This window comes from Saccopteryx leptura, chromosome 10, assembly GCF_036850995.1.
Source record: "Saccopteryx leptura isolate mSacLep1 chromosome 10, mSacLep1_pri_phased_curated, whole genome shotgun sequence".
NCBI lineage: Eukaryota > Metazoa > Chordata > Mammalia > Chiroptera > Emballonuridae > Saccopteryx > Saccopteryx leptura.
In genome coordinates, this window is record NC_089512.1 from 34590227 (window position 1) to 34614044 (window position 23818).

Sequence of the window (23818 nt, forward strand, 5' to 3'; positions counted from 1 at the left end):
GTGTCTGATGACGAATCACTCTCTTCATATATTGCCTCGTCCTCAGTTCCATCCATGGCATTTGAAATGCCACACTTCTTAAATGACTTGATAACGATCTTAATCTTGATATTATCCCAGAATCTTTTCACAATTTCCATTCACTTTTGCAAAGTTGGATCATTTTTAACTTGAATTCAGCACTGTATGAAAATCTTTTCTGAGCCATTTCTGGGCAGAACGTGGCAAAACGTAACCTACCATAATATACCGGTAACAAATGTGAAACAATGAGCGCAAAGACAGCAAGCGTGGAAAAGCAGGAAATGCAAGTGAAAAATCTACAACCCCTGTATAAGACGCACCCAGTTTTTAGACACCAAATTTTTTGAAAAGGGGTGCATCTTATATATGGGGAAATACAGTACTAGAAAGGAGGGGAAGGCAACAGAAAAGCATACTGGATGCTGAGGAGAAGCATTCAGGAGAGGCCAAGAGTATCAGCTGGTACGCACTTCACTTCGGGAGCCACTGCCCAGAAGAAAGGCGTCAGGACCATGATCTGCTTCCCTCCGTGGAACCCTCTTCTGTTTCTCCCCAGAGCTCAGTGCCGGTGGACTTCTGTTCCTTTGCGTTTCCCACACGTACTGTGTTGCCTTTTAGCCTTAAAAATAAGTTAACCACTCCTTCTCAATGTGGGCTACACCACTTCCACACTGTTTCTTCCAAAGACTACGTTCTGCAGAGGGCAGGGGGGCATAACTAGACAGCAGATAAACTCGCCGGGCACTCCCTCAGCCAGATGGTCACGGTGAGCGTCCATAGTGACAGCCACGTGGACAGGGGGCATAACTAGACAGCGCATAAACTCGCCCGGCACTCCCTCAGCCAGATAGTCACGGTGAGCGTCCATAGTGACAGCCACGTGGACAAGGCATAACTAGAGAGCAGATAAACTCGCCTGGCACTCCCTCAGCCAGATGGTTACGGTGAGCGTCCATAGTGACAGCCACGTGGACAAGGCATAACTAGACAGCAGATAAACTCACCGGGCACTCCCTCAGCCAGATGATCACGGTGAGCGTCCATAGTGACAGCCACGTGGGCAGGGGGCATAACTAGACAGCAGATAAACTCACCAGGCACTCCCTCAGCCAGATGGTTACGGTGAGCGTCCATAGTGACAGCCACGTGGGCAGGGGGCATAACTAGACAGCGGATAAACTCCCGGCACTCCCTCAGCCAGATGGTTACGGTGAGCGTCCATAGTGACAGCCACGTGGACAAGGCATAACTAGACAGCAGATAAACTCACCGGGCACTCCCTCAGCCAGATGATCACGGTGAGCGTCCATAGTGACAGCCACGTGGACAAGTCATAACTAGACAGCAGATAAACTCACCAGGCACTCCCTCAGCCAGATGGTCATGGTGAGCGTCCATAGTGACAGCCACGTGGGCAGGGGGCATAACTAGACAGCGGATAAACTCACCAGGCACTCCCTCAGCCAGATGGTCACGGTGAGCGTCCATAGTGACAGCCACGTGGGCAGGGGGCATAACTAGACAGCGGATAAACTCACCAGGCACTCCCTCAGCCAGATGGTTACGGTGAGCGTCCATAGTGACAGCCACGTGGGCAGGGGGCATAACTAGACAGCGGATAAACTCCCCCGGCACTCCCTCAGCCAGATAATCACGGTGAGCGTCCATAGTGACAGCCACGTGGACAAGTCATAACTAGACAGCAGATAAACTCACCAGGCACTCCCTCAGCCAGATGGTCATGGTGAGCGTCCATAGTGACAGCCACGTGGGCAGGGGGCATAACTAGACAGCGGATAAACTCACCAGGCACTCCCTCAGCCAGATGGTTACGGTGAGCGTCCATAGTGACAGCCACGTGGACAGGGGGCATAACTAGACAGCAGATAAACTCACCAGGCACTCCCTCAGCCAGATGGTTACGGTGAGCATCCATAGTGACAGCCACGTGGACAGGGGGCATAACTAGACAGCGGATAAACTCCCGGCACTCCCTCAGCCAGATGGTCACGGTGAGCGTCCATAGTGACAGCCACGTGGACAGGGGGCATAACTAGACAGCAGATAAACTCACCAGGCACTCCCTCAGCCAGATGGTCACGGTGAACGTCTATAGTGACAGCCACGTGGACAGGGGGCATAACTAGACAGCAGATAAACTCACCAGGCACTCCCTCAGCCAGATGGTCATGGTGAGCGTCCATAGTGACAGCCACGTGGGCAGGGGGCATAACTAGACAGCAGATAAACTCACCAGGCACTCCCTCAGCCAGATGGTCATGGTGAGCGTCCATAGTGACAGCCACGTGGGCAGGGGGCATAACTAGACAGCGGATAAACTCCCGGCACTCCCTCAGCCAGATGGTTACGGTGAGCGTCCATAGTGACAGCCACGTGGACAAGGCATAACTAGACAGCAGATAAACTCACCGGGCACTCCCTCAGCCAGATGATCACGGTGAGCGTCCATAGTGACAGCCACGTGGACAAGGCATAACTAGAGAGCAGATAAACTCACCGGGCACTCCCTCAGCCAGATGATCACGGTGAGCGTCCATAGTGACAGCCGCGTGGACAGGGGGCATAACTAGACAGCAGATAAACTCACCAGGCACTCCCTCAGCCAGATGGTCATGGTGAGCGTTCATAGTGACAGCCACGTGGGCAGGGGGCATAACTAGACAGCGGATAAACTCACCAGGCACTCCCTCAGCCAGATGGTTACGGTGAGCGTCCATAGTGACAGCCACGTGGGCAGGGGGCATAACTAGACAGCAGATAAACTCACCAGGCACTCCCTCAGCCAGATGGTTACGGTGAGCGTCCATAGTGACAGCCACGTGGACAGGGGGCATAACTAGACAGCGGATAAACTCGCCCGGCACTCCCTCAGCCAGATGGTCACGGTGAGCGTCCATAGTGACAGCCACGTGGACAGGGGGCATAACTAGACAGCGGATAAACTCACCAGGCACTCCCTCAGCCAGATGGTCACGGTGAGCATCCATAGTGACAGCCACGTGGACAGGGGGCATAACTAGACAGCGGGTAAACTCCCGGCACTCCCTCAGCCAGATGGTTACGGTGAGCGTCCATAGTGACAGCCACGTGGACAGGGGGCATAACTAGACAGCGGATAAACTCCCGGCACTCCCTCAGCCAGATGGTTACGGTGAGCGTTCATAGTGACAGCCACGTGGACAGGGGGCATAACTAGACAGCGGATAAACTCGCCTGGCACTCCCTCAGCCAGATGGTTACGGTGAGCGTCCATAGTGACAGCCACGTGGACAGGCTATACTCTTGATGTGATGTGATGAGAAGGGCACTTTCCCTCCGTGGCCTTTATCTCTAAAACCCAACATAATCATGAGGACAAACATCAGAGAAACCCATATTGAGGGATGGTCTATAAAACACCTGACCAGTACTCCTCAAAACTGTCAAGTTCATCAGAGACAAGGGATATTTGACATTCTGTCATAGTCCAGAGGAGCCTAAGGAGACATAACATGAGATCCTGGAATAATAATAATAAAAGACTATTTGGTAAAAAGTAAGGAAAGCTAAATAAAGCATGGGCTTTTGTTGATGATCATGAATAGATGTGAGAAATGTGCTCTACTGATGTAACTGGTGAAATGGCCAATGGGGGGAAATACCATATTTCCCCATGTATAAGATGCACCCATTTCCAGAAAATTTAGGGTTTAAAAACCGGATGTGTCTTATACAGTGGTTGTAGACTTTTTACTTGTAGGCTTATCACTTTTTCACACTTGTTGAGGAGTTGTATGAATTTTATGAAGAATAACACTTGAGTTCAATAACTTCATGTAATACTTTTTTTTTTTTCAAATTTCAAGTCCCAAAATTAAGGTGCATCTTACACATGGGAGCATCTTATGCATGGGGAAATACGGTAGGTGTGGGACGTATAGGAACTCTAGGTACCGTGTCTTCACGTTTCTGTAAATCTCAAATCTAAAACTTGAAAAGCTTTTGTTTGTTTGTTTGTTTTGTTTTTAAGAAAAGGAATTAACTTTCTTTTGTAAAGCTATGCTGACTTTCCTAGGTAGCTGGACTTTCCTCAACATGACACTGAAATTGATTTAGAACCCACAGTGGGTGTTCTGGTAGTTAGAAGCCAGAAGCCATTGCGTGGGATATCCTGCTACTTTGGTGATATTGATTGACACTTCAAACCTTAAAATTCAATTAATAAGTCTGTTGTGTTTGCAGCAGCCAGGTGATTTGCATACATCACCATGGAAAACAGTTTTGTTCATTTCCTTAAATAGTACAGAGCTCCCTCTTTGACTCATGACAAGGCATCGCCAAGGGCGTGGCTCATGGCACTGAGTGGCTAAGATAGCAACTTGCAGTAAATGATACACCAGGGTGTTTATCTGGAGGCTCCATTTACGAATAGAAAGACCTCAGGAGGCAGTAATAGCAGTTGCTGGGGTATTGGTTGCACGACTTATAGTCCTGGCCACAAATACATTGTGACTGTGTGATATATACACGTGGGTGCAGCTGGGAAGTGTGATCTTAGAGCCCTCATTTTTAAATTTCATTTACAAAAACAACCTAACGAGGATATATTTCATTGTTCCCTTTCCCAGGGAGAACCCGGGGACCCGGGAGAAAAAGGAGCGGTTGGCCTTCCTGGTCCTCGAGGCTTGCCGGTTTGTGTTCCATCAATACTTTCTGTCTTCTAAATAAAAAGATTGCAAGTTGAGTTCAGTGATATCGGGCGTGGTTCTCTGAAGAGAGTGTTAAAGATATCCAAATCTTTCTAGAAATTGAGATATTATCTTAGTTCCTTGGCCAGCTTTTCCAAGGTTGGCAACTTCCCAGGTCCCAAACATCTTGGCCAGGGTGCTCTTGAAGACAAATTAAAATGTGGACAGAACTTGTCCTTCTTCAATGTGTTCCTCTCATCAGAACCCAATCATCAGAAGCCCAACCCATGCTTCCCTAGCTCAGAACTTCTCACTAAGACCTTCCACAAGGGGCCAACAGTAGCCAGTGCTTAGGCATTTCAGAGGTCTTATTTTTATCTAGCAAAGTGAAAATGAATAAGTATAAGGTCTACCAGAAAGTTCTGTCCGTTTTTGGAATAAAACAAAATACAAATTTTTCTTACCGTCAATAAACTTTATTAAATATTTCCATACCAATCCTATCTTCCAAATATGGTCCGAAATGGTTTGCTGAGCTGAATTAAGCCTTTCTGCAATCTCCGATGTTGTCAGAAAAGGATCTTGCTCCAACATGGTCTTAACAACATCGTCATCGATCAAAGATGGTCGCCCAGAACGTGGCTTATCAGAAAGATCAAAATCACCTGTTTCGAATTTTTTGAACCATCTTCTGCATGTCCTATCAGAAACTGTACCTTCACCAAACACTTGCAATAAATTTCTACATGCTTCTGTAGCATTTCTTCCTTGTTGAAATTCGTATACAATATAGTGGCGTAAATGAACTTTATCAGTGGCCATGGGTACACTATCACTTCACACATAAGACTAACATGAATCAACTTTGTTTTAGTTAATTTGCTACATCAGTATGTATACATTAAGTGATAAAAATAGAGAGGCACACATGCGCCAAATAAACGTGCTTATGTGTCAAAACTTGTGACAGAAACGGACAGAATTTTCTGGTAGACCTTATATTAAGGTATTAAAATGCAAGTGTTATCTGGAAGAGATCACACCACTCTTCCTTTCACTGGGATCACTGCATGCCGGAAAATCTCTCATTTAGTTCTTATGACAACCCTATGAGTGGATATAATTATTATTCCCACTCTGTAGATGAGACAGTGAGAATAAGGGACAGTGCTGTAGGTTCCATTGAGAGTTAGTTGTCTTTAGTACCGCCATCACCAAATGTCAGTGGCCTGCCCCAGAGAATCTTGCTTCCTAATTTCTCCTAATCAAACCCAAAAGTTGGCTGTCTTAGGCCCTTGTGAATAAGCCTGTCTCTGTAGTCTGGGATGTTTGTAATTAATTGCTTCATTTACAGGGTGACGATGGCAACCCAGGGTACGGTAGCATCGGAAGTAAAGGAGCAAAGGTAGGACCTGTCGACGGCAAGCTGGATGTTTTCCATGGATCTTCTGTTGCTTTGTTTTGGGGTGGTATTTTTTTGTTTTGTTTTGTTTTTGTGTTTTATTTGCCACATTTAAGAGAAAAAAGAAAGCAGTAAACAAGGCAGTTTTGGAAAAAGGTTCTTTAATGTATTTGCTGATATCCTGTGGGGAATGTGGTAGAAGAAAAATTTGGTGGTTTTAAGGTGCAGGCAACACTTGAAATTTGGAAATGAATGTTCTGGTCTTTGCAGAGATGTGACTTGCAGAGGCCTGACTTGTTCCAGCCTGCACAGTGTTGAATCCAGCCAGCTCTGAGCTGCTTAATGTCCTAAGGGAGGCATTCCAAACTGTGTCCCCCTCTTACTCTGTTTACTTTAGCCATTAGTGAGAGGTTGCACAGGGATTTTAAAAATGCCTGTGGGCCGAGTTGTAACTTTAAAACTTCTAACTATAGCAGGAAGATAGTTTCATATTGTCACTGAATATTTAAGTATCTGGAAGTAAACTACATAAGTTTATCAAAACCAGTGATTTATATATATTTATAGTACCTACTTAGAAATCATAATAATATCCATGAAAACAATAAAGAATAGCCTTTATGTAAAATATGTGAGACGTGATGAAGAATTACTGAGCTATAAAAGAGAAACAGGCCCTGGCTGGTTGGCTCAGCGGTAGAGCATCAGCCTGGCATGCGGGGACCCGGGTTCGATTCCCGGCCAGGGCACATAGGAGAAGCGCCCATTTGCTTCTCCACCACCCCCCCTTCCTCTCTGTCTCTCTCTTCCCCTCCTGCAGCCAAGGCTCCATTGGAGCAAAGATGGCCCAGGCGCTGGGGATGGCTCCTTGGCCTCTGCCCCAGGCGCTAGAGTGGCTCTGGTCTCGGCAGAGTGACGCCCTGGAGGGGCAGAGCATCACCCCCCTGGTGGGCAGAGCGTGGCCCCTGGTGGGCGTACCGGGTGGATCTCGGTCGGGCGCATGCGGGAGTCTGTCTGACTGTCTCTCCCCGTTTCCAGCTTCAGAAAAAAAAAAAAACGAAAAAAAAAAAAAAGAGAAACATTGGTGAATAAAGAGACATACCAAGTTCATGTTGAAAAGTCTAAAGCATTGTAAGGAATCAGTGTCATTCCAAGTGAAATCCTAGTGGGAATGATGCAAGAGGCTGTCTGGAAGAATAAACAAAGGCTAAAATTTCTTTGCAAAAGAAACTGTTGAATGAGTGATTTTCAGTGAAATAGTCTTTACAATAGAGAATAATTGAAAACAGCATTACTATCTCGTAAAAAGGGAAATATTGAGTACTCTATCTATAGCATTGAAATATAAATATTAGCCACTCTTTATAATGAATGTATTTGAAGTTTATTATTATGCAAAGACTTCATTATGTGACATGTCAAGTAAAAAAATAATCTGAATATGATCAGGGAAAAAAATTCCAATTTTTCTCAAATGCAATTTAAAAAGCTAAAAGAAAATATAACAAAGTATTTATAATGAGTAATGAGAGTTGGATGACTTTTCTTTATTTTTTTTCTACTTTATATATGTTTGAAGAGATGATACTATGTTTAATCATCAGAAAATAAACTTGATTTTTTAAAAAAATTAATTTTTCATCAACTGGGGATTATCATACTTCTTCAGCTGTAGTCTGTGTCTCAAGTAAGATGAGCAGAGAACCAGAAAATGAAGGATCAAGTTTAGACTGTAGGCTTCCCACATGTCTCCACTGAAATCCATTCTGAGAAGACCTTCAGAGACACATGGCCAAGGAAGCAGCTTCCAAGCCGTGATACGCCTCCAGTAGTGGCACAGCTGGTTTGTGATTCCTCAGTCGTGTGCGGCTACCCACTTTTCTTAGGTCGCGTGATATTCTGGAGGAATCAGTCAATAGTTCAATTTAGAAGTTGAGGATGGTTTCTCAAATAGTACCGTACAGTTTTGTTTTCATTTGTTTTGGTCCTTCCTTGGTTGGAGACACTAAAACAAAATAAGGCAGTGGATAAAATTAAAATCAGTATAAACCTATCTTGGTGATAGATGCTATGTTAATTTTCCATACTGTCCATTGTAGGGACAAGAAGGATTCCCTGGAGAAAGTGGATCTAAGGTACTGTGTGCTTTGTATTAACCAGAAACCAGACAGAACCACTTCTGGGTATGAAATGGACCAGAGACAATAGGAGGACAGTTATAAATGAATTAAAAAACCTTTATGGGGGTAAGGAGGGAAGACAGCAGACATTCTATTCATATTTGATTTCATAGGTAAAGGGAGAAATTATCCTTATTTATTTTCCTTTGCACGTGTTCTCCTCTTCCTCTATCATGTCTATTTTCTTCTTTGTTCAAAGGAAAGTAAAATGTAAGGAAAACTAACATTACCTGATCTCACCTGGCCCAATTTTCCCCATGTGTTTATAAATCACCTTTAAGTAAGTTACCAATGCTGTCCTCTACCTTCAGGCTTTCACTGTTGCCAGAAACATGGACTGAGCTCAGTAAATGCCAAGTCCCGTGATCAGATCCGAGGACAACATCAAGAGCACTGTCCGTGTCTCCAAAGAGGCTGTGTTCTGACAGGGGTTGGGGAGCGTGGACAATGAGCACCAGAGGCTGTGCAGAGAGCTATAAAAATGGAGTGGGGGACACCTCACAGAAGACTGTTAAAGATAAAACTGTATATGAGAATGTCTTCATGTTGTAATTAGTTTAAAATCAGATATCTCTGATTTTAATAACTATTTTTTCAAACTTATTTAGGGTCAGATTGGAGACCCCGGTGGTCCAGGAGAAATTGGACCCCAGGGAGCTAGAGGCCAGATGGTAAGTTTCTTCGCTGTTTACAATCTTGGCTACTTTGGGAAGTCCTTTTCAATGTTTTTCCAATCATTTGAGTTTGTCACTTGTTCCCAAAGCCTTGGAAAATGTAAAGTGTATTTTTTTTAAGGCAAACTTGGGGAAGGGAAGTGGATATATTGCTCATCCTTCTATGCCAGCAAGAAGGCAATGACTGCTTTCAGTGAACACATTCACCTGTTCTGGCTGCCAACCTACCATCCCTAACACTGGAAATAAGATTTTTGTTTTTTGGTGTGTTTTTTTTTTCTTTTTTTTTCTTTTTATTTATTTATTTTTATTTTTATTTTTTTTAATGGGGTGACATCAGTGAATCAAGATACATATATTCAAAGATAACATGTCCAGGTTATCTTGTCATTCAATTATGTTGCATACCCATCACCCAAAGTCAGATTGTCCTCTGTCACCTTCTATCTAGTTTTCTTTGTGCCCTTCCCCCTCCCCCTTCCCTCTCCCTCTCCCTCCTCCCCCTGTAACCACCACACTCTTATCAATGTCTCTTGGTCTCACTTTTATGTCCCATCTACGTATGGAATAATGCAGTTCCTGGTTTTTTCTGATTTACTTATTTCACTCCTTATAATGTTGTCAAGATCCCACCATTTTGCTATAAATGATCCGATGTCATCATTTCTTATGGCTGAGTAGTATTCCATAGTGTATATGTGCCACATGGTGTGTTTTTTTTTTTAAATGGAATTCTAATGGACCAAAACAGGATCTGTACTGCCAAAATATGGCCAGTTTAAGCACATCTCCCCAGCAGATTTAGTGCAACCTAATGTCCAAAGGCATTTTATCTTCAAACGAAGGGTTTGTTAAACTACTTGAATGAGATGTGTACCCTAAAAGACCTTCTCTTTACTGAGAGAGTTTCCATTTATTATGTAACTGAATATGTCTCCATTATTCCATGGAAGGGTTTAACCTTGCCCAATGGTATGAATCATTAGACTAACACACGCGTCTCCAGAACATCTCACAGGCATCTGCCTCCTAGGGTTCCAGTGGCTTAAGAATGGATTTTGCATTTGCTGACTCCTTATGTATCTTAGACGTAGTATGACATGGTTGTTCTATAACAGAGACAAGCTTATGATAATTGTCTCCAGAGACATTCTTTGTCTAACTGATCAGGTAAACTGATCTTACTACCATCTCGAGCAGGAAAATAAAAGCACAAAATCTGGTAGAAGCTGATACTTGAGGTGGTTTTTCAGTTTTATTATCAGAGTTCATTTTATTCTAGATTTTTTTTTTTTTTACACAATATAGCAAGAACTTTAGGGATTATTTATGTGAGCTGAGCTTTGTGGTACAAAATAAAGAAACTTCTCTTTTTCTACATCCTGCTTCTTCCAAAAGAACTGCTTCCCAGCTATAATTCTTCTCTTCATACATATTTTTGGATGACTATCCTTTAAGATTACGCGCTTTAAAAAGAAATGAAGGCTGATATAATTAGAAAGATGATTGGAAAAGACTCATATTCATCTAGATGTCAGTTGAATCGAAGGATCTCTGGACCCTCTTTCCCCCGGCTTGTTAATGAAGCCGTTTACCCTTGAACATCAGAAACCTGCTAACAAGTTCGGCTGCCTGTTGGAATCCCTTCCCGCCTGGCACATTAATCATTTTTTAAAAACAATAAACTAGTGGGTAATATATAAGCTCTTTCTCTTGGCCTTCAGTTCCTTGAATTTCTTTTTTTTCCTCCCACACTGGACAATTTATCACTGTTTGGAACTTGCTTATTGCACCTGCCAAGCTGGTTTTTCATCTATGTGAGTCTTGTTGAATTTGAAGTTGGGAGTTTAGACACTGAATATACTTCCAGGTTTTCCCTGGAAAAAAGGAAAACATCAAAGGGTTGATGTTTCTATTGGAAGATTTTGGTAAAGCTTTGTCTTAGATGTTGAGTGCCTCTTCAGCTCTCTTGACACGCTTACATTCCTAGTTTAAGTATCCTAAGTCTTCACCTTGGCTTTTTTTTTTTTTTTACCAACTGAAGAATTTTATTTTTAATTTGCCATGATTTTTAACCTGTCTTATTTTGTGTAGTCGTGTGTGTTTGTTTGTTTGTATGTATATATATATTTTATTAACTTCACACATGTACCTACTTTAAGGTGGGGTTTCCCAACCTGTGTAGTGACATATTTAGCTGGATAATCCTTGTCGTGGAGACTGTCCTGTGCTTGGTACTATAGTTAGCAGCATCCTGGCCTCTACCCACTAGATGCCACAACCACCACCATTGTCTCCCTCCCCCCATGACAGCCAAATATGTCCCCAGACATTGTCAAATGGCCCCTGTAGGAGGTGAGGAGGGTACAAAATTCTTTCAACACCGGTTGAAAGTGTCAAGTCATTTCACAAGATTTGTTCAGATAGAAGGACAATCTCTCTACCCCTTGCCTCCTCTCTCCTATTTCTCAAGCTGTCTTTTTGCTCTGCTTTCTGGGAGAGTTCTTTGACTTTATTTCATAATGTTCTTTTCATATTTTAATTTTCAAGAGCTCATTTTTTCCCCTCTCTTGAATATTCCTTTTTTATACTATCCTGTCCTTTTTTTTATGGCTGAAATGGCTTCTCTTACCTCTCTTGATATAAATCAGTATTTTGAAGTCTTCTTTGCCCAAATACTATAGTCTGTTTTCTGCAGGGGTTTTTTCCTGCTTTTCTCTATATTCCTCACATGTTTGGAGAATGGGCTATCTCTTCCTAATTCAGAATTGAGGATGAAAAGGTTGATTGAAGCCTCAAGGACATTGGAGTGGTTTAACCACCCGTTTCACTGCACTGGCTGAGTTTCTAGCGACCCTCCAATACCAGCACCTCTGGTCTTTCTTTTTTCTTTTTTTTTTGTCTAGTCAGATTCTCCTGAGAAGATTCCACTTCCTGCCTGAGGGCGGAGGTCTGACCGCCAGCTTTCCAGGAACCGCATGGAGAAGGAGAGCCAAGGGGTCTCACGCCTGTTTCACATACCTTCATTTGATCTCTCTGTTCTCGGGATGGCTCCATTGGCCTTCACCTCCTCTGGAGGTCCCTAGTGTAGGACCCTACGTTTTACTTCTGTCTGGTGTTAGGGTAGAAGCGGGACATTCACCCAGCTGGAGAGAATGGGGAGGAGATGGGTGGATTCCAAAAATGGTTTTCAGCCAGTCCTCCTCATTCAGCCTCTCCCCTTTACTTCTCCTTCTAGAGACACCTGGTGCTGACAATTCCTGAGCCTTCTGGGAATGTGTTATAAAACACGCGAATTCTTGGCTTTCCCTGCTGCTGGCTTAGGATTCTGTTTTTTCAGATCTGCTAAGTTGTTTAACACACATCTGCTTTCCAGCCTCCAGAGACTGATGGCTGTTATCTCCTTCCTCATTCTCCTCGTGCTTGTCAGGATATTGTTTTTCCTTCTTTTATTTTTTTTAAAGTCACTATTATTTTAGTAAGACATTGGGAGGGCTTAAAAGTAAATGCGTATGTTTAATCTACCACTTTCCCCTGGGAGATTAATCTATATCTTCCTTATACAAGATGATCAATGTGTGTGTGTGTGTGTGTGTGTGTGTGTGTGTGTGTGTGTGTCTGTCCCACTAACACAGCATGCTGTGAATCTCATTGGAGTACACAAAGGACATCAATAATTATTTTCTATTCCATGGGAAATGCCTTTACAAAGGAAATTGATTTTAGACAACTTCATTTTTTATTCCTGTGGCATTTGGAATAAATAGAAGATTATTGTTCTAATTTTAAAACTGAATTCTAGCTTTCTTTGTGATAAACTGTTGCATGAACATGAGAAAAATTCTGGCATACAGTGAGTGTCAACCACTGTTTCTTTGTATTTAACATAAGAAGATGCCTCTATTGCTCTCATCACTGAGATTGAACAACTGTTGTTTTTATGACTGCCGCTATTCCCCATTTCGCTACAAATATGTCCAGCCAACTGTTAAATGTTTTTTCCTGTTGTTTCAAGGGCTTTTATATTTAAATTTTTTTGTTTTTGTTTTTCTGGGGTTTTTGTTCATTTGTTTTTCATGTTAGTAACAAATTAAATTTAAATAAATTTAGATAAAATTTCATTCCAATAAAAATTTCTCCCTTAACCCATCAATTTTAGTTCAAGGAATTTTCTCCAAGGAAATAATCAGAATTGCACATATAACTCTATAGTGGCATTGCTTATTACAAAAACAGCAAGCCGAAATGCCATTAGTAAGAGACTGATTAAATAAATCATAGTAATCCGGGTATTAGAATACTATCCAGCCAAGAAAAGTGATTTTGCAAAACATATAATATATACCGTATATCCCCATGTATAAGATGCACCTTAATTTGGGGGCCTGAAATTTGAAAAAAAATGTATTACATAAAGTTATTAAACTCAAGTTTTTATTCATCATAAAATTCATACAACTCCTCATCCACGTGAAAAAGTGGGAAATGCAACTAAAAATAAAACTACAACCACTCTATAAGATGCACCCAGTTTTTAGACCCCAAATTTTTCAAAAAAGGGTGTGTCTTATACATGGGGAAAATATATATACACACGTGTGTATATATATTTGGTTTTATATATATACATATATGTTTATACTATATATACATACACACACACATGAAAAGTGTCAGAGATATATATTTAGTTTAAAAAGCAACCGGAGAAAGGTAGAAAATTTTATTAAGAACATACAGATTTACATCTAAAGAGTAAATAAAAGACACCAAAATGTTAGCAAGCCTTATTTGGGGGAGAAGGGATTGCTAAGGACTATTTTTTTCTTCTGGGCCTTTTTGGAAATCTCTCAAATTTTCTAAAGTAAAAGTGTATTGCCTTTGAAAATGAAAGCACACATATATGTATAAACATAATTTTAAAGTCAATAAATTCTGCTTTGAGATATCCGCTGGGCTTCCAGGAGAACCGGGATCCCCCGGGGCGCTGGGACCTCCTGGACGCAAGGTAAGCTGAAAAGCCATAAATCACATCACATCCTTTTTTCAAATAAAAAGTCAGTACATGGGGTCTTCATTGTCCAAATGTACATGCTTTCTGTCTTTGCAACTTGGCAGCTATTTGTCCACTGTTACATGCTCGGAGGAAGTGAAATAAAATGCCAGTTAACTATCAATTACCGTTTCTTGAAAGGTGGAAGGAACTGAGGGAGGAAATAGAAAATATTAAGACTAAAATGAGATTTCTCAGTTAGTAAATTTTACTTGTCAAATCCTTGTCCTCTTCACACATTCAATAAATGATCAGTAAATAAAGCAAGGTAATCCTGACCAGGTAGTGGTGCAGTGGATAGAGCGTTGAACTGGGAAGCAGAGGACCCAGGTTCGAAACCCCAAGGTTGCCAGCTTAAGCGCAGGCTCATCTGGCTTGAGCATGGGATCATAGATATGACTCCAAGGTCGCTGGCTTGAGCAAGGGATCACTAGCTCTGCTGTAAATCCCCCCCCCCCCCTGTCAAGGCATATATGAGAATGCAATCAATTAACAACTAAGGAGACCATAAGGAGATCAAAGAGCCACAAAGAAGAATTGATGCTTCTCATCTCTTTCCTTTCCTATCTGTTCCTATCTGTTCCTCTCTCTCTGTCAGCAAAAAAAAATAATAATAAAGCAAGGTAAGAGGAAATTAATAAATCGTGAGTAAATGATCAAAGTTGCATTCACATGGGACTTACTTTTTTTTTATTTTTTTTTATTTTTTTTCATTTTTCCGAAGCTGGAAATGGGGAGGCAGTCAGACAGACTCCCGCATGCGCCCGACCGGGATCCACCTGGCATGCCCACCAGGGGGCAATGCTTTGCCCCTCTGGGGCATCGCTCTGTTGCATCCAGAGCCATTCTAGCGCCTGGGGCAGAGGCCAAGGAGCCATCCCCAGCGCCTGGGCCATCTTTGCTCCAATGGAGCCTTGGCTGCGGGAGGGGAAGAGAGAGACAGAGAGGAAGGAGAGGGGGAGGAGTGGAGAAGCAGATGGGCGTTTCTCCTGTGTGCCCTGACCGAAAATCAAACCCCGGGACTCCTGCACGCCAGGCCGACGCTCTACCGCTGAGCCAACCGGCCAGGGCCGGGACTTCCTTTCTTCAGGGATTTGGGTGGGCGCCATTGCATTTGTCTTCGGGTGTCTTCTCTTAGACAGACTTCCACTTCCAAAGATGGGATTGAGCCCATGAAATTCCGACCAAATCCACTTTGTTCCTTCTGTTCTCACCCAGAGAACATTTTTATAAGACAGTTGGGATTACTTTTTCAGATGTTCAGATTGAGTCTGGTCCCTTTGACATCCAGCCGATGACAGGAAGAGATTCAGATTTCAAGGCAAAACATGGAATCAAGGAACTCTCAGCCTCTGTCTTAAGGAGGGCAGGCACACGGATGGTCCAGCCTTATCTAGTTCTCAGCCGTAGGCTGGCTCCCACGCCTTGCACGCCAGTGTCAAGTGGTCAGCTCCACCCTTAGATTCCAGACGACCCTTATCTGGACTTAAAGCTGGAAGAAAGTGGACTTTGGGGGTTTTTGTTCATCAAAGTTGCTGCTTATCATTATTCCCCTTAGAATGTTGTAAATCAGGTTAATAATCTCCATGTGTTCTTTTTTGCCCACCGACTTAATAAGAATCAAAACTTTAAAAGAACAATGGAACCATTCTTCTTGTTTCCCTAGGGTGTGAAAGGCGCCAAAGGACTGGCTTCATTTTCCGTATGTATCTCCTGGCTCCGACAGTGTTCTAAGCACTCTATTAAATTTATTTTATTTTTAAACTTCAGGACTGGCAGTATGTTGGTTAATCCTTCCTGTTTTATTTTTATTTCTGAACTGTAGATATGTGAGCTCATTCAGTATGTGCGGGACCACAGTCGTAAGTACCCTGCTTAGAATGATCATGCAAGTTGTCAGCATTCATAGAAGAAAGGCAGCAATTTCTGCCCTCAAAATTGAGACAATTTACCAGCCAATTTCTCAAAATTAGGGATGTCAATGCATATATTTTGAATCAGCATAGACTTGGGACTGTTAACTAACTCCCTCTCTTGCTGTCAGCATACCTAATGGAACCTGTTTCAAGCCCTAGGGAATAATGTATCTAGTGCTTTTAACCTAGGGGAAATTGAGATATGAGATCAGAACTCTCTTGGTGGTGAAATCAATCAATGTACAATCACAGCGAACACTCTTTAAAGTGATTATTAACGAGATGGAATTCACCTGGTGTGACAGAGACAACCATGATAATAGGGTGTCTGGGTGGTTGGGAGCGCTGAATTTGGTTTATAAATTGGAAATACATGGAAAAGTACATTTGATTACTTTTAGTCAGACTGGTTGATTTATTTGTAAAATTACTCATTCTGACGATATTTTTTCCTATCAAAATTTTAAAAGCAAAAAGGTATTTTGATTTGGTAAATGCTCTTTTGAATTTGCTTGAAGAACCTCGTGGTAGCCTGCCTGTTCTGTCACAATAGCTGTTAGTACCATCAAAGGAATTGCATGTACAAGGTAAAGAGAAAGTTGACTATTTAATATTTATCTACAAATGCTCGACTTTCCAAATAAACTCTATGACTGACAGGAAAAGTCAAAATTTCCCTGGAGGAATTTTGGGGGAGTAAATTAGATAAATTAGAGCCCACTTCTATATAGAGGAGTGGTCTCAATAACACAACCTTAAAAGTTTTGAATGCAGAGTTGATCTTGACTCTGCCTTTAAGTAGCAGAGTGGAACCATCCATGATGGGAATTAAAATATGTACATTGGGTCATGAGGACTGGCTGTTTTGGGTCTGAATTAGCACAGTAGGCGTTCTGATGTGGCAGCCATGTGAGCTCAAGGCTAGACCTGAGTATGAGGAGGTCTGATCTTTTAAAATTTGAGGGGCTTGATACAAAATTACAAATCCAAAGGTGGGTACAAATTATTTCAAAAGTAAGTATTCTCTAGAACAAGAAAGGAAATCACAGCCAATGATTTCTGCATGTTATAAAAGTATGTGTTCATATGAACACATGGCTAGGGAGCCTCCCAGTGCCTTGCAAGGAGCCCTGGCAGGTGACACATGAAAAGCAGTGCCACCAGTACTACTTTCTGCAATGACAGAAGTGTTCTGATGCAGCGTCCAATATGGTAGCCACTAGCCACAGAGGCAGATTTTACGGCGAGCACACTGAGCATGTGCCTTGGGCCCCAACTTCTGAAGGGCCCCGAAAAACCCCAACTTGATACTTTTTTCTAAAGACACCAAGTTTGGTTTCATATGTGCAATGTTAACATTAATAGTACATAGCACTTTTTATTTATTTAAAAATATGGTTAACATGTATTTTTATTTTCCCTATCTCTCTCTTTTTTTTAAGGGTCCCAATATTTTCTTCTGTGCCCAGGGCCTCAACCAACCTTAATCCGCCTCTGACTAGCCACGTGACTTGGAGTAGTTGAACAGTTGAATTTTTAATTTTTTTATTTTCTTTCATTTTAATTCACATTTAAAGTCACATGTGGCTAGTGGCTTCCATATTGAACAGTGCAGACCTAACACTTAAGCTTAATTTGCTTCAGAATAAATGTATCTCTAATTTTATGTACATACCTGTGTGTGTGTATAATTGATAGCTACTGAAATCTACATGGGGAAAATTTAGAATAGAGAGAGGTTAGGGTCTTTTCACTTTCCAAATTCATTGTACCTCTCTGCAGCATAATATTCCCTCCCAGGCAACAGTTCATGTCCTCTGACCCCCGGCTGGAAGCTGCTGATTGATGGCTATGTATTGTCCCACCCCTCCGTTCCCATTCCCCGATGGAAGGAGTAGTGCTTATACCAAGATGCGGGGATGCGTCTGCATTTTCTCCAAACCCGATCTGTTGCTTTGATTTCTGAGTCATCTACAAAAAGCACACAGTGCAGAATCTCAGCTGCCATGATTTTCTTACACAGTGCAGAACTCTGTTCTCCTACCAAATAATAACCTCCTCTCCTTTGTTCTTCTCCCCAGCTGGTGGACACGGTGAGTAATCTTTATTTACAGCGTGTTATAATCAAGCGCAAAATGTCATATGTCTGGAAAGATGAGTGTGGCCTGCAAAAAGATACAAATTTTACCTGAGCTGCCTTTGCTGCCTCATACTGGTAGCAAAGACCTGCCTCCAGTAGTCTCTCCGTGTTAGCTGAGTCTCAACAGCTATTTCTCAACCAATTGGTTTGATTTTTTTTTTATTATTAATATTTTAATGACTAATATATGTTACCATTTATCTTACTGTTGTTTTATTTTTGTAATAATATCCCCTGCCCTTTGTTTTCTATTTGTCATAATGTCTCTGTATCTTAGAAGTTAGGAATTATGATGCAGTGGAGAGCCCTGGCCAGTTAGCTCAGTTGCCAAGGTTATAGGATTCGATCCCCTGTCAGGGCACAGAGAAGAATCAACTGATGAATGCATAAATAAGTAGAACAAATCAATGTTTCTGTCTCTCTCTTCTTCCTTCTCCAAAATCAATTTTTTAAAAGATATAGAGGAGGAAATGTGGAAAATAAGAGTAGAGAGTGGCCCTGGCCGGTTGGCTCAGCAGTAGAGCGTCGGCCTGGCATGTGGGGGACCCGGGTTCGATTCCTGGCCAGGGCACATAGGAGAAGCGCCCATTTGCTTCTCCACCCCCCACCCCCTCCTTCCTCTCTGCCTCTCTCTTCCCCTCCTGCAGCCAAGGCTCCATTGGAGCAAAGATGGCCCGGGCGCTGGGGATGGCTCCTTGGCCTCTGCCCCAGGCGCTAGAGTGGCTCTGGTCGCGGCAGAGTGACGCCCTGGAGGGGCAGAGCATCGCCCCCTGGTGGGCAGAGCATCGCCCCTGGTGGGCATGCCGGGTGGATCCCGGTCGGGCGCATGCGGGAGTCTGTCTGACTGTCTCTCCCCGTTTCCAGCTTCAGAAAAATACAAAAAAAATAATAATAATAAGAGTAGAGAGGCCCTGGCCGGTTGGCTCAGTGGATAGAGCATTGGCCCAGTGTGTGGATGTCCCAGGTTCAATCCCTGGTCAGGGCACACATGAGAAGCAACCATCTGCTACTCTTCCCCTTCCTCTCCCCCTTTTACCTCTCTTTCCCTCTCACAGCCACTGGCTCTATTAGTCTGAATGTGGCCCTGGGTGGTGAGGATAGCTCAGTTGATTCGAGCATTGGCCCCAGATGGGGGTTGCCGGGTGGATCCTGGTTGGGGTGCATGTGGGAGTCTATCTCCCCTCCTCTCACTTAAATAATAATAATAATAAAAGTAGAGGTGATCAGATAGCAAGTTAGCTGGATTTGCAGCTCACATAATGCTAAAATCCATGGAGTTCATGCTGATGGTAATTGCCAAGTTGGTTTAATATCTTTCAGTGCTAGTTTTTAAGTCTTTTACAAATACCTATTACATGTTTTTGTACATAGCCATCACGCCCCTCTTAAACCTTTATTCCCTTATACCTTTTAAGTACACCCACCAATCCATGCCCTCTGATTGCTTGTTTACTCATTCAACAAACATTTATTGAAAGCCTATTATGTGCCAGTCTATCCCCGGAACTAAGGGCACAGGACTGAATAAGATGGACATGATTCTGGTCTTTAGAAGTTTCCATTCCAGTAACGGATCCACGTAATAAACAAAAACAATTACAGATTCCTGTAGTTGCTATGAAAGAGGTAAAGCACAGGATTCTCTGTCCCTGAATAATGTTAGGAGCGGGGAGAAACCCTTTCGGATGGAGGGCTCCTCTCTGAGGCGGTGACATTGAAGCCACTGAAGAGTAAAAACAAGCCAGGTCTGTAAGAGCCAGGCAGAGTGGAGTGCAAGGGCGGAGGCCATGAGCCAAGACGGACCTAGGCATTTTCTAGGAACTGGTGGAAACCCCGAGTGACTGAGCTCAACGCAGTGAGGAAGGGGAGAATGGCACTTGAAAAGCAAGCAAGGGCAGGTCAAGCTGAGCTTTGCAGGTTACAATGAGGCAGCTGCATTTTACTTGCATTGTAGTGGGAGAGTATTAAAGAGCTTATATGAAACATGGAGCCTGAACTGATGGACAATTTTTTGAAGCTTACTGGAGCCGCTATGGGATAAATGTCAAAGTCAGAGGCATTTCAGGCAAAGATGATGGTGGCCTGGATGAGGGCCACCTTAGTTATGTGTTAGTTGCACAGAGGTGGTTTAGTTTGCCTCCTTCTGTCCTCAGTTGTCACCTCCTCAGTGTCAAGCAGCCACCATCAGTATACAGTGTGTAGCCACAGAGCCATGCTGGTCCCGGTGTGTGGCCCTGAGGCCTGGAGGAGGCCTCCTCGGTGCCACCGCAGTCCAGCCCAGCATTCGTCAGTATCCTCAGGTTCCTGGCAGCCTGCTGGATTTCAGAGGATGTATTTGGCAAGCTGAATTAGCCCTTTGGTGTTTTTCCAGAAAACTTGAATTTGTTTCTATCTCCAGCGCCAGTGCTGTGAATCTTTCTTCTCTTTATCTCTAACTTACATCTAAAGCTACACTGTTGTCATTCCCGCCGGCAAGTAACAGTCCAAACATAAAGCTGGCAGGACCACTTTTATGTTCGGTCATAATTCTACTCGTGTTTTATTGTAAAATTGACATGGCCTTAATTTTTAAAAATCTGCTAAGCCCACTAAATTAGACTTGGAGGCTAATCAATTCTGTCTTCTCTCCAGTGAGATGCACTGTTTTATTTGGGATTGGATGTTTATTCTTACTCATCCTTTTGCCTGTGAAGGTCATGGAGTCTGGGGCCAGAAGGAGATAACCTAGCAGTGACAGTGGAGGGTGAGACCCAGCCGGCCAGGGCGAAGGGACTCCCTCCTTGGCCAGCCTGGGCGGGACCCAGCAGGTCTGCGTCGCTGAGCTCCCTGTGAGAGCTGGTGGGCCTCGTGCTGTGTTTGTTGTCTCTGAGTAGAACTTGCTGGCATCTGGAGGAGAGGAGACGCCCTTCCGAGAGCACATCACTGAGATTTCCTTTTACCAACCACATCTCAACGCCAGGCTTCTCCCCTGTGATTAATGTTTTGTTCTTCTTCCAGCACCTGCTGCAGAGAACTGTCCTTTGTTCAGTCAACTTTTATTATATCCTTGATATATGGCTGGGACTAATCACCTGGCAGATCAAGAAGATACAATCCCTGTCTCCACACTTCCTAAATTAGTAGGAGAGGCAAACATTAATCAGATAATCAGACAAGTAGAAATGGCCAACTGTGATAAATACAGGGAGCCAGGATTAGAATGAATGAATTGAGATCATTGAATAAATCTGAAAGTAATGCTTACATTTGAGTTTAATAATCATAATTCAAAGTTCCTCTAGGTGATAAGACATTGATTGATTAAATTTGAATATTAGCTGTTACATAAAAAAAACCAGTTAAAAGTTTTTCTCATTCTTTTAAACAATAGAGTTCTCACAGTGAAAATGTCTGGATAATAATTATAATAGTAATGGCTAGCATTAATTGAGCGCTTACTATGTGCCAGGAGCTGTTATCCTAGGTGTTTTACCTATGTTGATTCATTTAATCCTCAACACAGGACTATGCGGTGGGTAATATCAAGACTGACATTTTATACATGAGCAAACAGGCCTAGGGAGGATAAGTCACTTGGACAAGGTCCCTTTGCTAGTAAGTAGTTAGGCCAGGGCTCTGCACACTTCCCTAGAGTGCCTACTGTCTACATCTAAGAGTCTCTTCTGTATAAGGTATGTCAGTTCTCTTCCAATCTTTCTGAAATTATCAGCAGAGCTATCGCATTCATTCCTTTTTATCCCATTACATTTCCTCATGAAGTAAAATATGTTTTAGTTTCTTTAAGTGAGTGAAGTCCCAATAACAACCATGATGCCATTGGTCAAATCTCTGCAGATAAAAGAAAGGGTATACCCATGAGCTCTTTATCATTTAGAAGAAATTTGGTAATTAACTTATAAATGCCATTAACCCTAGAATTATGGACTTTTCCATGTGGTTTATTTTAAAAAGTACGTTCAGATTTTAGAGTACTAGTTTTAAGTAATCGAGATCTTTCTTTCTTTCTTTCTTTCTTTCTTTCTTTCTTTCTTTCTTTCTTTCTTTCTTTCTTTCTTTCTTTCTTTCTTTCTTTTGAGAGGCTGGGAGGCAGAGAGTCAGACTCCCACATGCACCTCGACCTGGATCCACCTGGCAAGCCCACTAGGGAGCGATGCTGTGCCCATCTGGGGCGTCACTCCATTGCTCGGCAACCAAGCTATTTTAATGCCTGAAGTGAGGCCATGATGCCATCCTCGGTGTCATCCTCGGTGCCTGGGGCCAACTTGCTCAAATGAGCCATAGCTACGGGAGGGAGGAAGAGAGAGAGAGAGAAAGAGAGACAGAAAGAGAGACAGAAAGAGAGACAGAGAGAGAGAGAGAAGGGGAGGGAGAGAAACGGAGAAACAGATGGTTGCTTCTCCTGTGTGCCTTGACCAGGGAATAGAACCTGGGACTTCCACACACCGGGCTGATGCTCTACCACTGAGCCAACTGACCAGGGCCAAGATTTAAAAATTTAATATTTCAAATGCTTTTTAAAATACTTACACTACTAATACCTATGTAATGTTTAAATATTTGAATATGTAACATTTTAAATTGTCTTCTCTGCATTTTTTTGTTTATGCTACATGATCAGGGGCATGTTCTTGCCTTTCAGGAAAACCCGAATGCCCCATGCACCCAACCGAGTTGGTGTTTGCCTTAGACCAGTCGCGGGATGTGACGGAGCAGGAATTCGAGCAGATGAAGAAGATGGTGTCTGCCCTGGTGAGCGGCCTGCGAGTCCGGGAGAACAGCTGCCCCGTGGGCGTGCGCGTGGCTGTCCTCTCCTACAACTCCCATCCCCAGCACCTTATTCGCTTCTCGGACGCCTTCAAGAAGAACCGACTCCTCAGGGAAATAGAAGCAATCCCTTATGAGAGTTCCTCAGATGGCAGGGAGATCGGCAAAGTAATGAGGTTTATTTCCAGAAACATCTTCAAACGGACCCTCCCAGGGGCTCACACGAGAAAGATCGCCACGTTTTTCAGCAGCGGCCAATCTGCGGATGCCCAAAACATCGCCACCGCCACCATGGAATTCAGTGCCCTTGACATCGTTCCAGTGGTGATCGCGTTCAGCAATGTGCCCTCTATCAAGCGTGCATTTACGGTAAGAGGGTTAAGCCCTTCATGTGACTTTTTTGAAGAGAAGGAGGACTATATTCAGAAGACTTTATAAGAAAATGTAGAATTATACTCTGTATTACTGTTACAGGAACATGCGAAATCTTTCATATGCATTATCCTGTTTGAGTCTCAAAGGTACTGTGTATGACATAGGTACCACTGTTATCCCCATTGTATCATGAGAAGACTGAGTCTGGAGAAGTTCATCTATATGCCCAGGGTCACACAGCTAACAGGTGGCAATGTCAAAACTCGAACTCAGGTTTGCTATTCCAGTGCTTCTGCAAGGTACTCTCTTTGTTGCCTCTGGGTGTAAAGATACTCAATCAGGAAGGCCAATAAACATTTCTAAATGTCACTTCATGGCCAGAGTAGTAAATGGTACTCTACGATGAAAACCAATGGACTTATTCTGTAACTTCACCAATCATGTAATTATCCGAATATTGTGAGGGAAACGCCATTCTAGTTCTAGCTTCTTAGGTTAAGGATTAAATTCTTACTGTGTAACATTCCTAAATAAACCTGGAGTCAAGATGACCTTTTTTTTTATTTTTTAATTGTAGTATAATTGACGTATAACATTATATT

The 23818-nt window shown here is 42.9% G+C and overlaps 1 protein-coding gene across 1 annotated transcript in view; it reads left to right on the forward strand.

Annotated features, from left to right (window-relative positions):
* Nucleotides 1-23818, forward strand: part of COL6A6 (collagen type VI alpha 6 chain) — a 123030-nt gene that overhangs the window by 64941 nt on the left and 34271 nt on the right. The window contains exons 24-32 of the mRNA XM_066351823.1: nt 4653-4715; nt 6067-6117; nt 8214-8249; nt 8903-8965; nt 13914-13976; nt 15688-15723; nt 15847-15883; nt 18019-18030; nt 22717-23210. Coding sequence (XP_066207920.1) covers nt 4653-4715; nt 6067-6117; nt 8214-8249; nt 8903-8965; nt 13914-13976; nt 15688-15723; nt 15847-15883; nt 18019-18030; nt 22717-23210 — 855 coding nt within the window. The remainder of the gene's footprint in view (nt 1-4652; nt 4716-6066; nt 6118-8213; nt 8250-8902; nt 8966-13913; nt 13977-15687; nt 15724-15846; nt 15884-18018; nt 18031-22716; nt 23211-23818) is intronic.